This window comes from Triticum aestivum, chromosome 4B (genome assembly GCF_018294505.1).
Source record: "Triticum aestivum cultivar Chinese Spring chromosome 4B, IWGSC CS RefSeq v2.1, whole genome shotgun sequence".
NCBI lineage: Eukaryota > Viridiplantae > Streptophyta > Magnoliopsida > Poales > Poaceae > Triticum > Triticum aestivum.
This window is the reverse complement of record NC_057804.1, coordinates 94,240,499-94,257,117: the sequence shown is the minus strand read 5'-3', so window position 1 is coordinate 94,257,117 and position 16,619 is coordinate 94,240,499. Positions and strand designations below refer to the sequence as shown.

Below are 16,619 nucleotides of genomic sequence, written 5' to 3'. Positions count from 1 at the left end.
CTTGGAGATATGTCTGTTCAGTAATGCGCTCATAGTTGGTTCTCGGCGGAGACTTTGGTGGTTTCCTCAGGGCATCGATAGTGCACTTTGCTTTCACCGGATCTACCTTCTCCTCTGGAGGTGGATGTCTCTTTGCTTTCACCCCTTCAAAGAACTCCTTTACGTGGGTCCGCACAATCGTATCGTTTTCCTCCTAGGACCTCTTGTACGGTAACTTCTCTAGAGGCTTGAGAGATGATGGACCATATTTGTATTGCCTCCCGCCTTTGGTTGTGCTGCTAGACGCCGGAGCAGACGGAGCGGCTGCGGCATCTGTCTTCTTTCGTGCTTTCTTATGAGGCGGAGGAGAAGGAGTACGACGCGCCGGAGCAGCCGGGGTGGCGGCGGGTCTCTTCCGCCCTTGCTGGCGAGGCGGAGACGGAGGATGCTGCTGGCTGCTCGGGAGCGCCGGTGCAGGCGGAGAAGGAGGCGGAGTGCCGCCATGTGCCGGAGAAGGAGGCGGAGTACCGCCACACGTGCCCTGATCATCACTCGCCAGAGGAGGAGGCGGTGGAGGAGGCGGAGTGCCCTGACTCGCCGGAGCAGGAGGAGGAGGCGGAGGCGTCCAGTTCAGAAGGTTGATGAGCTCCTTCTTCCATAGGCATGGAGTCTTCAGAGCAGAACCCAGTCTAGTCTCCCCTTCACCGGTAGGGTGGTCAAGCATGAGGTCCTCAAATCCCTCCGTTATTTCATCCACCATCAGTTTAGCATATCCTTTTGGAATCGGCTGGCAGTGATAAGTTGTGTCGGGTCCACTAGGATAAACTTGGCCAACAGCCGCCTTGACCTTCAAATTCATCCATCGCGCCATAATGTGGCAATTTTGAGACTCCGTGATACCATCCACGGGATAGCTGGCAGGAGCCGTCAAGACATGCTCCGGCTGAAGCAGCTCGGTGGAAGCCATGCTGCTTCTCCGCTGAGATGGCTGGGTAGCTTCGGGGGAAGCTTCGGCAGGTCGTTTGCTGCGATCTGCTGCTTCTCGTTCCTCTTCTCGATCCTCTAGCCCCATTACCCTTTCGTCCAGCGCCTGCAGTTGGTCCTGCTCCAGTTTCTTCCTCCTCTCGTGGGTTTTGTAACCCCCTGCGTCCGGAAAACCAACCTTCCACGGAATGGAGCCTGGCATGCCTCGTGTCCGTCCAGGGTGCTCAGGATTCCCAAGGGCCATTGTGAGCTCGTCCTTCTCCCTGTTTGGAAGGAACATCCCTCGCTGCGCTGCATCGATATAGTGTCGAAGGTTCTTAACTGGTATTTCCAGTTGCTCGTCTGTCCACTGGCAAAACCCTGTTACAGGGTCCAAGGTTCCGCCAGACCCGAAGAACCAAGTCCGGCAACGGTCTGGCCATCTCATTGTCTCTGGTTCGATCCTTTTTTCAAGCAGATCATTCTCAGCCTTGGACCACTTAGGCTGGGCTTGCAGGTAGCCACCTGACCCCGTGCGATGGTGAAGCGTCTTTTTTGCAGCATTTTTCTTGTTTGTCTCCGACATCTTCTTACTCTTTTCCGATGTCTTGTGGGCCACAAATGCGGGCCAGTGATCTTTGATCTTCTCATATTTCCCGATGAATTCTGGTGTCTTTTTATTTTTGACAAACTGCTTCAGCTCTTTCCTCCACCTCCTCATTAGGGTTGCCATCTTCTTAAGAGCACAAGACTTGATTAATTCCTCTTTAACTGGCTTCTCCGGATCCTCCTTTGGTGGTAGGGTGAAATTTGCCTTCAGCTCAGTCCAAAGATATTCCATCTGCATATCATTGACATAAGACACCTCAGGGTCTTCCTCCTTAGGCTTATACTATTGCTGAATGCTGATCGGGATCTTCTCCCTAACAAGAACCCCGCACTGAGCAGAAAATGCCTTCCTTGTCCAGATGGGTTCAATCGGTTCACCGTTGGGTGCGATTTCTATGATCTCAAACTTTTCATCCGAGCTCAACTTTTTCTTCGGGCCTCGTCTCCTTACCGAAGTTGTGCTCGATCCGGAGGGCTAGAAATTATAAGGAAGAAAGACGAGAGTAATTAATAGGTGTACATATACCAAAACAATGGAAGCATCAATTAACTAGTCAGCACGGGCTTAACTAATATATATATACCTGGCCGGGCTCGGTTCGGTCACCAGAGCAGTCAGCACGGTCTCCTTCTTGTACCTCCATTGTGTCATCGGAGCCATCATGAACATAGTCCTGTTCTTGTACCGGCATTAATGGGCCGAAGCCATCATGAACATAACCCTCTTCTTCACCCTATTCTTCCAGTTGACCAACGGTGTCGAGGAGAAATGACGCAACTTCATCCTTTCCATTTGCGATTATGTCCCTCAATATCGCTTCTGTTTCTTCGTCTCGGTAGTGCTCCATAGTTTCTGCAAATATTTACAACATGTCAATTATTATTCAAACATGGTACAGATGGATATATATATATATATATACATACATATATATATATATATATAGGAAAATGGGTTAGTACTCCTAGGAGTACATACTCCCAACCCCACCACAACTCACTGTGCGCGCTACCAGGTCGGGGATGCATACCCATTTAACCATTGTGCAATTAAATACAACATTAACTAATAACCGACTAAATCTCATTGCATGGATCAGGTTTGGTTTAAAAAAATCTTCCATTAAAATAGGATCTGGGTGTGTGCATTGCCCATATATAGGCAGCGACTCACAACATGGTTATTCTCGCTGGAGCCATCTTCGTTGGCCGCCGGCCGCCGGCCACCAATGTCTACGTCAAGATCAACGAGCTAATAATTTCTTCCACATAGTTAATTGCACGTACTGTTCTTGTTAATTCAGGCATTCATATGTTCCTCCTACTCTTACTTGCTACAGGTCGCTCAGTGCTGAAGTCGGGCGGTCGACCGCTACACGGCAAAGATGAGATGCCGCAGCGGCGGGTCAGCGGCGACAGAGGCTTGATGAAACATACGAGCCAAGTCGCCGGCAACCTGTGGTCTTCACATCTATCCAGTGCGTGCCGTGCAACATGTGCGTCAGCGGCGGCAAGGCGTCGACGATTATTTCATCCCGGATGGTGAAACAGTGCAGTTCTCCATTTCCATGGTTCACGACAACTGATGAATACAAACATTGGTCCTGTAATACTCTAGTTATTAGTTTAGCCATGAGACCAGAGAGTCCACTCTCTAAGGTATTTTTTATATCATTCAACGTCCGAGGTATATCAACCCTGCTACACATCAGTTTGGTACTATGCGTGCCGTGTATCGTATCCTCTTGATTCTTGAACGTAGACTAGCGATGTAAATACCATACAGATCAGCATCTATATCCTTCTAATTTTCTCCCTACCAAAATCACGCAATCTGAGTCCGATGTGGACTGAAACCGATTTGATGTTCAACTCTGTACGTGCATGCTTCCTTCAATATAAAGGTTGTATGATGAAAATAAATGCATACTTCTACCGACGATGCATTAAAAGTATGTTTTCTGAACATATATACTCTATTCTCCAGGTTGTATCTTAGATATAATATATTCCTTCTGCAAGGAATTTTTTTCAGTGTACTACTCCAAACATTCAGAAGGTAGTATATACTTATTCATGAATAATGTTGTCTATACTCTTTTTTTAGGTGAAATGTTGTATATACTCTATCATGGAAAATGAAGTACATACCTACAAATAATGTGGTATATAGTAATATACTCTATCATAAAAAGGACAGTACATACCCTTTTTTTAGATGAGTTTATACTCCTTAAAACAGATAATACCTATTCCTTATAAAAGTGTAGACATACCAGTTAAAATGTCAGTATATACTCCACGCAAAAACAGTATATATGCCTTTCAAAATAAATTGTGTATGTACTCTTTCAATAAAAGTTCAGTATATACTCCTTTGAAAGATCAGTGTGTACTCCGTCAAAGAAATCAGTATATATTTCTTGTATATGAAGTTTATACTCTTAAAAAAAGTCAGTATATACTCCATCAGAAAATGTGGCAGTAAGCGGTAATTTCATGCTCTTATTTCGTTTCAGATATACCTAGTCGTTCTTTCATTGTGGGTGTAATTCCTAACACATGGTTCATATGTATGCCATATAGTCATTTTTACCAATGCAAAAAAGCAAGGTATATGCAAAACATGGCGTCCAGGATGAGCTTCCATTTTTTTAAACTTAAGCCACCGCTTGCATGCCCTTTTTATAGGTAGTAGTTATGCATGCTTAAGCTAGTTAGTTTGCTTCTTGTACGGGCATGCTCAACAGATATCCATCAAGCTACCTTATCCACTTAGGGAGTACATACTCCTGGGAGTATAAAAAAGGAGTCCTATATAGAACTAACCAGCTAATCACAATAAGGAATCATGTTAGTGGCCTCGACGCTGCTTCTCTAGGGTTTGGGGTCGCCTCGACACAACAACGCTTCAAAGGTTTGGGGTGGCCTTGACGACAACGCTCTTTTAACTTGGTAAATTTGGATGGCCTCGAGAGAGTTAATTTGTCGGGTAGGGGCGCGGCGGGAGGGGGTAGGAGACCAACATCGTTTTCTCTCTAGGGTTTGGGTGTCCTCGAGAGTTTTGGTCGAGCGAGAGGGCTGAGGGGGGTATATATATCGACCGCCCCTCATGTCGAAGTTATCTCGAGGGGGTTATATCGACAACGACGCGACAACGACGAGAAAGGAAAATAATTAAGGAAAAGGAAGAAAAGAGGAAGAAGGAAGAAGAAGAAAAAAAAAGAGGAGAAGAAGAAAGGAATAGAGGAGAAGAAGAAAAAATAAGAAAGGAATAGAGGAGAAGAAGAAAAAATAGAAAAATTTCTATTTTCCTCTATTCCTTTCTTCTTCTCCTCTTCTTTTTCTTCTTTTTTCCTCTTCTTATTTATTTCTCCTCTTCTTTCTCTCCTCTTCTTCATCTTCTTAGTTTCCTTTTTCCTCTCATTCTTTTTCTTCTTCTTTCTTCCTTCTTCCTTTCTTCCTCTTTTCTTCCTTTTCCTTATTTTACTTTAAATTTCTCTCTACACTAACCTAAAATGCACTAACCTAAAATCGACATCTACTAACAACCTAAATAAAAAATTAATACATATATGAAAAAACATATATAAACAAAAAAAATGCTATGAACATTATATTCATACATACATATATATATAGCCACATCCATTCATCATATATATAGCTACCACACACATATATACATTATATATATGAAAAAGATGCAATGAACAAAAAAATACACTTATGAAAAAAATACTTTGAACATGTACACATATATATATACACATACAAACACATATACACACAAAAAATGCAAAAAATTGCAGGGGCGGCGGGGCGGCGCGCGGCGGCCGCGCAGGGCAGGGGCGGCGCGCGGCGGCCGCGCAGGGCAGGGGCGGCGGCGCGGCGGCCGCGCACGGACAGGGGCGGCGTGCGGTGGTCGCGCAAGGGCGCGGGACGGGAGGGGCGCGGAAGCAAGCTATGCTCACAGGGGGCGGCGGCGACGGCACAGGCGAGCAGCCTGACGGTGTCGGTGGCGGCGGCAACGGCAAGGTGGAGCAGGGGCGTCGGGCGGCGACAGTGACGACGAGGAGCAGGGGCGCGTCGGGGGAGAATTGGGCGATTTGGCCGGAAACTGCTAAGTGTTTGCTTATATAGCAAACCCTTTAGTCCCGGTTGGTGGCACCAACCGGGACTAATGCACCCTTTGGTCCCGGTTGGTGCCACCAACCGGGACCAAAGGCCTCTTTTTCGGCAGCCCAAAGGGCGGGAACCGGCGGCCTTTGGTCCCGCTTGGTGGCATCAACCGGGACTAATGCCCCCCCTTTAGTACCGATTGGTGCCATCAACCGGGACCAAAGGCCTCTGTGCTGCCCGCCTCGGGGCCAAAGTTTAGTCCCACCTCGCTAGTTGAGAGGGGCGCGCAGTGGTTTATAAGCCCCACTGCCGCACCCCTCTCGAGCTCCTCTCCACCGCAGGCTTTCGGGCCTACTTGCTATTGCTTTGCCTGATGGGCCTTCTGGGCCTACTGCGGGCCTGAATCCTGGCCCATAGTAGGGTTTCTAGTCGTATTCAGGCCGTGGGGGCCCAGTAGGAGGCATTTTTTTGTTTTTTTGTTTTCTTTACTTATTGTTGCTATATTTATTTTTTTCCAGTTTTTTCTTTTGTTTTCTGCATTATTTATTTTCTTTTGTTTTTTGCTTTATTTTTTAATTGTTTTTTGCTTTTAGTTTTAGGAAAATTATAAACTTTCTGTTAGTGCCATTAGTTTTCAAATTTGAAAACACTTTTTTTGTTTTTTTGTTTTCTTTCTTGCTTTATTTATTTTATTTTGTTTCTACTTACAACAAAATACTTATTGTTTTTTTTCTTTTGTTTTCTGCATTATTTATTTCTTTTGTTTTTTGCTTTATTTTTTAATTGTTTTTGCTTTTAGTTTTAGGAAAATTATAAACTTTCTGTTAGTGCCATTAGTTTTCAAATTTGAAAACACTTTTTTTGTTTTTTTGTTTTCTTTCTTGCTTTATTTATTTTATTTTGTTTCTACTTACAACAAAATACTTATTGTTGTTTTTTTCTTTTGTTTTCTGCATTATTTATTTTCTTTTGTTTTTTGCTTTATTTTTTAATTGTTTTTGCTTTTAGTTTTAGGAAAATTATAAACTTTCTGTTAGTGCCATTAGTTTTCAAATTTGAAAACACTTTTTTGTTTTTTTGTTTTCTTTCTTGCTTTATTTATTTTATTTTGTTTCTACTTACAACAAAATACTTATTGTTGCTATTTTTAATTATTACGAGGGCCGAACCATAAGACATTAAAGCATTTCAAATGAACTCTGAAAAAGTTGAAAGTTGGCATGGTATCATAAATTGACCCACATAGCATGTGCATGTACAAAACGGACAATGGTATCATACTCGTCAGTTACAAAGTTGGCATGGTATCATCATAATAGTTGCGGGAGAAAGTCTTCACTTTTTCTTCGCTTGTGTCATTTGCTTATTGCGCCGTAACCATGGATAATCTTCATCGTTTATCAGGATGCTGGGGTCAGCCTTGACTTTGAAGGGAGGAATTTCATGAAACTTTTCATAATCTTCAGACATGTCTGTCTTGTCCTCCACTCCCACGATGTCCCTTTTTCCTGAAAGAACTATGTGGCGCTTTGGCTCATCGTATGATGTATTCGCTTCCTTATCTTTTCTCTTTCTCGGTCTGGTAGACATGTCCTTCACATAGATAACCTGTGCCACATCATTGGCTAGGACGAACGGTTCGTCAGTGTACCCAAGATTTTTCAGATCCACTGTTGTCATTCCGTACTGTGGGTCTACCTGTACCCCGCCTCCTGACAGATTGACCCATTTGCACTTAAACAAAGGGACCTTAAAATCATGTCCGTAGTCAAGTTCCCATATGTCCACTATGTAACCATAATATGTGTCATTTCCCCTCTCGGTTGTTGCATCAAAACGGACACCGCTGTTTTGGTTGGTGCTCTTTTGATCTTGGTCAATCATGTAAAATATATTCCCGTTTATCTCGTATCCTTTCCAAATAAATACAGTCAAAGATGGTCCCCTAGACAACAAGTACATCTCATCACAAACAGTATTGTCACCTCTGATACATGCTTCCAACCAACTGCTAAAAGTCTTGATGTGTTCAGATGTAATCCAGTCGTCGCACTGCTCCGGCTGTTTGAGCGCAGACTGTTCTTGTGTTCATCGACATATGGGGTCACCAAGGTAGAGTTCTGTAGAACTGTGTAGTGTGCTTGAGACCAAGAATATCCGTCCCTACATATTATTGAGTCCCTTCCAAGCGTGCCTTTTCCAGTCAGTCTCCCCTCATACCGCGATTTAGGGAGACCTATCTTCTTAAGGCCAGGAATGAAGTCAACACAAAACCCGATGACATCCTCTGTTTGATGGCCCATGGAGATGCTTCCTTCTGGCCTACCGCGGTTACGGACATATTTCTTTAGGACTCCCATGAACCTCTCAAAGGGGTACATATTGTGTAGAAATACGGGGCCCAGAATGACAATCTCGTCAACTAGATGAACTAGGACGTGCGTCATGATATTGAAGAAGGATGGTGGGAACACCAGCTCGAAACTGACAAGACATTGCACCACATCACTCCTTAGCCTTGGTATGATTTCTGGATCGATCACCTTCTGAGAGATTGCATTGAGGAATGCACATAGCTTCACAATGGCTAATCGGACGTTTTCCGGTAGAAGCCCCCTCAATGCAACCGGAAGCAGTTGCGTCATAATCACGTGGCAGTCATGAGACTTTAGGTTCTGAAACTTTTTCTCTGCCATATTTATTATTCCTTTTATATTAGACGAGAAGCCAGTCGGGACCTTCATACTAAGCAGGCATTCAAAGAAGATTTCCTTCTCTTCTTTGGTAAGAGCATAGCTGGCAGGACCTTCATACTGCTTTGGAGGCATGCCGTCTTTTTCGTGCAAACGTTGTAGGTCCTCCCGTGCCTCAGCTGTATCTTTTGTCTTCCCATACACGCCCAAGAAGCCTAGCAGATTCACGCAAAGGTTCTTCGTCACGTGCATCACGTCGATCGAAGAGCGGACCTCTAGGTCTTTCCAGTAGGGTAGGTCCCAAAATATAGATTTCTTCTTCCACATGGGTGCGTGTCCCCCAGCGTCACTCGGAACAGCTAGTGCGCCGGGACCCTTTCCAAAGATTACGTGTAAATCATTGACCATAGCAAGTACGTGATCACCGGTACGCATGGCGGGCTTCTTCCGGTGATCTGCCTCGCCTTTGAAATGCTTGCCTTTCTTTCGACATTGATGGTTGGTCGGAAGAAATCGACGATGGCCCAGGTACACATTCTTCCTGCAGCTTGCCAGGTATATACTATCGGTGTCAAGTAAACAGTGCGTGCATGCGTGGTATCCCTTGTTTGTCTGTCCTGAAAGGTTACTGAGAGCGGGCCAATCGTTGATGGTCACGAACAGCAACGCCTTTAGGTTAAATTCCTCCTGTTTGTGCTCATCCCACGTACGTACACCGTTTCCATTCCACAGCTGTAAAAGTTCTTCAACTAATGGCCTTAGGTACACATCAATGTCGTTGCCGGGTTGCTTAGGGCCTTGGATGAGAACTGGCATCATAATGAACTTCCGCTTCATGCACATCCAAGGAGGAAGGTTATACATACATAGAGTCACGGGCCAGGTGCTGTGATTGCTGCTCTGCTCCCCGAAAGGATTAATGCCATCCGCGCTTAAAGCAAACCATACGTTCCTTGGCTCACTTGCAAACTCATCCCAGTACTTTCTCTCGATTTTTCTCCACTGCGACCCGTCAGCGGGTGCTCTCAACTTCCCGTCTTTCTTACGGTCCTCACTGTGCCATCGCATCAACTTGGCATGCTCTCTGTTTCTGAACAGACGTTTCAACCGTGGTATTATAGGAGCATACCACATCACCTTCGCAGGAACCCTCTTCCTGGGGGGCTCGCCGTCAACATCACCAGGGTCATCTCGTCTGATCTTATACCGTAATGCACCGCATACCGGGCATGCGTTCAGATCCTTGTACGCACCGCGGAAGAGGATGCAGTCATTAGGGCATGCATGTATCTTCTGCACCTCCAATCCTAGAGGGCATACGACCTTCTTTGCTGCGTATGTACTGTCGGGCAATTCGTTATCCTTTGGAAGCTTCTTCTTCAATATTTTCAGTAGCTTCTCAAATCCTTTGTCAGGCACAGCATTCTCTGCCTTCCACTGCAGCAATTCCAGTACGGTACCGAGCTTTGTGTTGCCATCTTCGCAATTGGGGTACAACCCTTTTTTGTGGTCCTCTAACATGCGATCGAACTTCAGCTTCTCCTTTTGACTTTCGCATTGCGTCCTTGCATCGACAATGACCCGACGGAGATCATCATCATCGGGCACATCGTCTGGTTCCTCTTGATCTTCAGCAGCTTCGCCCGTTGCAGCATCATCGTGCACATCGTCTGGTTCCTCTTGATCTTCAGTAGCATCACCGTATTCAGGGGGCACATAGTTGTCATCGTACTCTTCTTCTTCGCCGTCTTCCATCATAACCCCTATTTCTCCGTGCCTCGTCCAAACATTATAGTGTGGCATGAAACCCTTGTAAAGCAGGTGGGTGTGGAGGATTTTCCGGTCAGAGTAAGACTTCGTATTCCCACATATAGGGCATGGACAACACATAAAACCATTCTGCTTGTTTGCCTCAGCCACTTCGAGAAAATCATGCACGCCCTTAATGTACTCGGAGGTGTGTCTTGAACCGTACATCCATTGCCGGTTCATCTGCGTGCATTATATATAATTAAGTGTGTCAAAAATCATTACAGAACATCATGAATAGATAATTAAGTGACCAAATTAATAGAAGTTCATCATCACATTAAAACCAAAGTACATACATAGTTCTCATCTAACAACATAAAGCTCTGCAGAGCATCTAAATTAATTAAACCATACACTGAAACTATGTAAAACATTTCAATGCGAAAACAAATGCGATCATAATCGCAACCAATGTAACAACTGATCCAACGGCATAATGATACCAAGCCTCGGTATGAATGGCATATTTTCTAATCTTTCTAATCTTCAAGCGCATTGCATCCATCTTGATCTTGTGATCATCGACGACATCCGCAACATGCAACTCCAATATCATCTTCTCCTCCTCAATTTTTCTAATTTTTTCCTTCAACAAATTGTTTTCTTCTTCAACTAAATTTAACCTCTCGACAATAGGGTCGGTTGGAATTTCCGGTTCAACAACCTCCTAGATAAATAAAATCTATGTCACGTTGGTCGGCATAATTGTCATAAACAATAAATGAACCAATAGTTATGAAAAGATAATATATATACCACATCTGAATCATAGACAGGACGAGGGCCGACGGGGGCGGATACCAAAACCATCGCACTATATAAGATGCAATAATAAAAGTAAGAAAATTATACAAGTATCTATATAAATATACAAGTAAGATTTTTTTTCCTTTCAGAAAGAAGATAAGAACAAGAGGCTCACCACGGTGGTGCCGGCGACGAGATCGGCGCGAGCGATCGACGGTGGTGAAGACGGGGACGGGACGTGACGGACCGCTAAACCTAGACAATACTAAGGAAAATGGAGCTTGGAGGTCGAGCTTGGAGAGGAGAAAGCTTAAGTAGTGTGGCTCGGGCATTCCATCGAACACCTCGTGTGCATAGGAGGTGAGCTAGAGCACCACAAAGCTCTTCCCTCGCCGGCCACGAAAAACAGAGCACTGGGAGTGCTCTGCTCGCGGGCGAGGGGTAGATATAGGCAACTAATTGGTCCCGGTTCGTGCCACGAACCGGGACTAAAGGACAGCCTTTGGTCCCGGTTCACTCCACCAACCGGGACCACTGGTGGTGGGCCAGGAGCGAGGCGCATTGGTCCCGGTTCGTCCCACCAACCGGAACCAATAGGTCCAGCCGAACCGGGACCAATGGCCCACGTGGCCCGGCCGGCCCCCGGGGCTCACGAACCGGGTCCAATGCCCCCATTGGTCTCGGTTCTGGATTGAACCGAGACTAATGGGCTGACCCGGCCTAGACCATTGCCCCCTTTTCTACTAGTGTGATTATGCCATTGATATGAGTAAATGTGAGACCTAAATGTTATTGTGAATATGGTTAGTTCATGATCTTTGCTGAAAACTTGAATGTTGACTTTACATAGTTGCAACAACAAGATCAAACAGAGTTTGTAAAAGTTTTTCTTTATCACTTTCAGTTTGTCAACTGACTTGCTTGAGGACAAGCAATGGGTTAAGCTTGGGGGAGCTGATATGTCTCCAACGTATCTACTTTTCAAAACTCTTTTGCCCTTGTTTTGGACTCTAATTTGAATGATTTGAATGGAACTAACCCGGACTGACGTTGTTTTCAGCAGAGCTGCCATGGTGTTATTTTTGTGCAGAAATAAAAGTTCTCGGAATGACCTGAAACTTCACGGAGATAACTTTTGGAATAAATAAAAAATATTGGCGAAAGAATCAACCGAAGGGGACCCACACCCTATCCACAAGGATGGGGGCGCGCCCTACCCCCTAGGCACGCCCCCCTGTCTTGTGGGACCCCCGGACCTCCACCGACCTCGACTCCAACTCCATATATTCACGTTCGGGGAGAAAAAAATCAAAGAGAAGGATTCATCACGTTTTACGATACGGAGCCGCCGCCAAGCCCTGTTTTTCCTTGGGAGGGCAGATCTGGAGTTCGTTCGGGGCTCTGGAGGGGAATCCATCGCCATCGTCATCATCAACCATCCTCCATCACCAATTTCATGATGCTCACCTCCGTGCGTGAGTAATCCCATTGTAGGCTTGCTGGACGACGATGGGTTGGATGATATTTACCATGTAATCGAGTTAGTTTTGTTAGGGTTTGATCCCTAGTATCAATTATGTTCTAAGGTTGATGTTGCTATGACTTTGCCATGCTTAATGCCTGTCACTAGGGCCCGAGTGCCATGATTTCAGATCTGAACCTATTATGTTTTCATGAATATATGTGAGTTCTTGATCCTATCTTGCAAGTTATAGTCACGTACTACGTGTTATGATCCGGCAACCCCGGAGTGACAATAATCGGGACACTTCCCGGTGATGACCGTAGTTTGAGGAGTTCATGTATTCACTAAGTGCTAATGCTTTGGTCTGGTACTCTATTAAAAGGAGGCCTTAATATCCCTTAGTTTCCATTAGGACCCCGCTGCCACGGGAGGGTAGGACAAAAGATGTCATGCAAGTTCTTTTTCATAATCACGTATGATTATATTCGGAATGCATGCCTACATTATATTGATGAATTGGAGCTAGTTCTGTGTCACTCTAGGTTATAACTGTTGCATGATGAATGACATCCGACATAATCATCCATCATTGATTCATTGCCTATGAGCTCGTTTCATATTGATCTTTGCTTGTTACTTCTCCGTTGTCACTGTTACGATTGCTACAAAACTGCTACTGTTACTTTTGCCACCGTTACCATTATTTCCATACTACTTTGCTAATAAATACTTTGCTGCAGATATTAATTCTTTCAGGTGTGCTTGAATTGACAACTCAGCTGCTAATACTTGAGAATATTCTTTGGCTCCCCTTGTGTCGAATCAATAAATTTGGATTCAATATTCTACCCCCGAAAACTGTTGCGACCCCCTATACTTCTGGGTTATCACTTATTAACCTAGTGCCCAGTGCCAGTTGCTATTTTCCCCTTGTTTTTACCTTTATAGAAAATCAATACCAAACGGAGTTCAAATGGAACAAACTTTTTTGACGATTTTCCTAGCCAACAAGACACCCAGAAACCTTCGGGAGGAGGTCGGAAGGGCCACAGATTGGCAACAAGCTCTTGTGTCTTGACAAAGGAGCAACATCAAAGACTTCATCATTAAAAAACAGTTACGATCAGCTCTGTGGAAACTTAAGGTCATCCCAAAGGTATGGGTATTTTGGTGGTGAGTACTCCGGGGTATTTTACGAAGTATGCTACCATGCGGTATCGGCATATTAGGACATCATCTTTACGTGATCTTTGTAAATCAGAAGAAGAAAACCTGATGCATGCTCTTGTACTGTGCTCACATGCACAAAGTTTTTAGGGGGCGGCCAGAGAGGTCATGGACCTTAAACTTCCACTGTTACATCATAATACTTGGTCTAGGAACATCGTGGTGGACTAAGTGTTCACTAACGCTCATAGGTGCAAGATTATTACTATCCTGCATGCTATCTGGACTTCTCGAAACCGCTGGACTCATGATCAGTGTGGTACAATCATGTTTAGGCTATCAAGTGGGCGAGGGATGATCCGTTACTTCTTGATTTTCCCAAGAATAATAGCAAGATCCCCCAACAATGTTGGCATCCGCCTGATCTTTGATGGGTTAAGATTAACACCGATGAAGCCGTTGATCTTTAGGCACAAAAGGGTGGTGGGGTAGGTGTTGCCCGGTCACATCTCTCCTTAGGTGCATGGAGTGAGCCTCTTCCTAGTGTTACAGATCCGTTCATCGCCGAGGTTTTGGCTTTGCGAGAAGGAGTTATATTTGCTTGTCTGAGTGGCTTCTCGCATGTGGTGATGGAGGTAGACTGTTTAGAGGTTATCAACCTCTAATTTTTGCATCACAATTCAAGGTCGATTGTGACGCCTACCTTTGAAGAAATCTTGGAGTGGGTTTCTAATTCGCATCCTTTTCGTTTCAGCATGCTTCAAGGGAAAATAATGGTCCTGCGGACCTGTGCGCCAAACATGCTCTTTCTCTAGATATTTCTGATTGTTGGTTGGAGCAAGTCCTTCTTTCCTTGTTAGTAGCCTTAGGGCAGACTGTATGTGAATCTGTATTATGTAATAAAGCTTCTGAGTTCGTGTAAAAAAGTATTTAGGATCATATTTTCATCATGATTTTTACTAATAAAATATAAGTTATATATATTAAAAATAATATTACCAGAAACTATGTTTAAATACGAATCAAACGATATAATTTTTTATGACATGCATCAACATTTTGTTAGTTAAACTATGCTTAAACTTTGACACAAAATACCCAGGGGACCAACAAACAAGGACGAAGGTAGTAAGAGGGGATTGATTGAACCATCACAATGAACGACGACGACATACTCTTTAATAGCAGAGATGGGGCCGAAAATTGCTTTTGGAGCTCGGTCTCCATGGAGGCCGGTTTTTGAAAATTTCAAAAAAAATAATCATATATTTACATTTCAAAAAAAATCAGACATACATGGAGGCATAATACACATGTGTGTAAATTTTCAGAACGAAATACGTTGAAATAATGGTGGTGCAAAAAAGACAAATTTATGGCTTTTCAACACATGATACTATTCATCCCAAAAGTCCATGAATTTGTTCTTTTTGCACAAATTGCATCTCAAGGCATTTCATCCTAAAATTTTATACACATCACATCCTTGTATACTTATACATTTTCTTTAGAATTTTTTGAAACCGGAAAGTATGCATTTTGATAAAAAAAAAATTAAACGGCCTCCATAAAGGCCGAGCTCCAAAATGCCGCTCTCAGATTGGACCATATACTTAGAACAATCCCGTCGTACCACCATGAGAGTATACTCTACCACAACGGTACGCACAAATCGTACGTAGTACAAGTGATCGCACATACGAGAAAATCGATTCAGGCCTGACCATTAGCAAAAGAGAAGATTTGTACGCACAAACCTTTGTTGTCAATCTACCTTCTTGTATTGTTTACAAAACATTTGGTGTGCCCAGTGTTGCTCGCAAACATAGGATATTTGCTCTTATTTCAATGTATTTGACAACATTTCAGTACACCAAGGGAGTAGATGAGCTCGGGCACCAAATTGGATTTCCGATACAAAAGAGCTTTATTCTAAGCAAGAGAATACAAAAATTTGGGATGATGTACAAGGGCATGTAAAGAGCACATCAGGCATCATACATGTATGTACACTTCAAAGCTAGTAGTCGCCGGCTACGGGTATGGGTCTGTCCAGGAGGCGTCGTCCGCCGCGGCTTCCTTCCATCTCCTGTTGAATATCTGCATCTCAGCGAACGATCGCCGCCTCACGGCGACCCGGAAGGCGGCGGCCTTGCCCTCGGTGCCGCCGAGGGTGGGCACTCCCCTGTGGAGGACGTATTCGCTGTCGACGACGCCGACCTTGAGCGTCCTGTCGCCCTGCGCGCAGTAGCCGAGCTTGTGGTCGAGGCCCCACGCGTGCACCAGGTCGTTCTGGACCATGCCCCAGCTGCAGCGCCACGCCGCGCGGGAGAACACCGGGACCATGATCTCCACCCACCCCGCGCACGGCGGCCCCGTGCTGCTGTCGTCGCACCCTCCACCTCCCCAGCCGGCCGCCGGCTTGTAGAACCGCCTGTGCACGTCGCCCCCTCCTTCGGCTCCGGGCCTCAGCAGCGCACGCGTCGTGATGCCGTGTGGATCTCCGACCGGCGGTCCAGCGCCGGCTGCGATATCTCGAGCCCTTCCCTCTTGACGATGTCGAGATACCTGAGCGGGTCGAAGGCGTCCACCTCGACGTCCTCGTCCCAGAGGAAGACGTAGTCGTACACCGCGACGACGTCGGGGTGCAGGAACCTCTTGGCGAACCACCACTTGGTCTGGCCGAGCGCCGAGACGTGCACCGCGCGGCGCGACCACTCGAGGTCGCCCCACTCCTCCTCGCCGGTGTTGAGTAAATAGGCAGTTTCTCAATTAAATTAATCCACGAGTAAATCACTAGCATATCATTGACTAAGTTGATGATGTACTGACTTTGATCTAAACATGCACGTACTAAGCAAACAGTAGACAAATCTACACATACTGCTAGTACTGCTAATATGAAATTAATCAGGAGCGGGATAAACGAGTTATACCCTCCAGTAGGCCATGCAGAGGACGCGGCTTTGGTGGCAGCAGCCGCGTCCTCGGCGGCCTTCTTGTCGGCTTCAGATTTCTCGGCGACGGCACGGTCGGGGTCGGTGGACATGGTGATGATGAAG

General features: G+C 45.1%; 1 protein-coding gene across 1 annotated transcript in view; it reads right to left on the bottom strand.

Annotated features, from left to right (window-relative positions):
• Positions 1-15,591: 15,591 nt before the first annotated feature.
• Positions 15,592-16,619, bottom strand: part of LOC123094541 (uncharacterized) — a 37,973-nt gene continuing 36,945 nt past the window's right edge. Inside the window, exons 3-4 of the mRNA XM_044516522.1 lie at positions 16,040-16,289; positions 15,592-16,007 (exon numbers count right to left, since the gene is read on the bottom strand). Of these exons, the coding sequence (XP_044372457.1) occupies positions 15,592-16,007; positions 16,040-16,289 (666 nt within the window). The remainder of the gene's footprint in view (positions 16,008-16,039; positions 16,290-16,619) is intronic.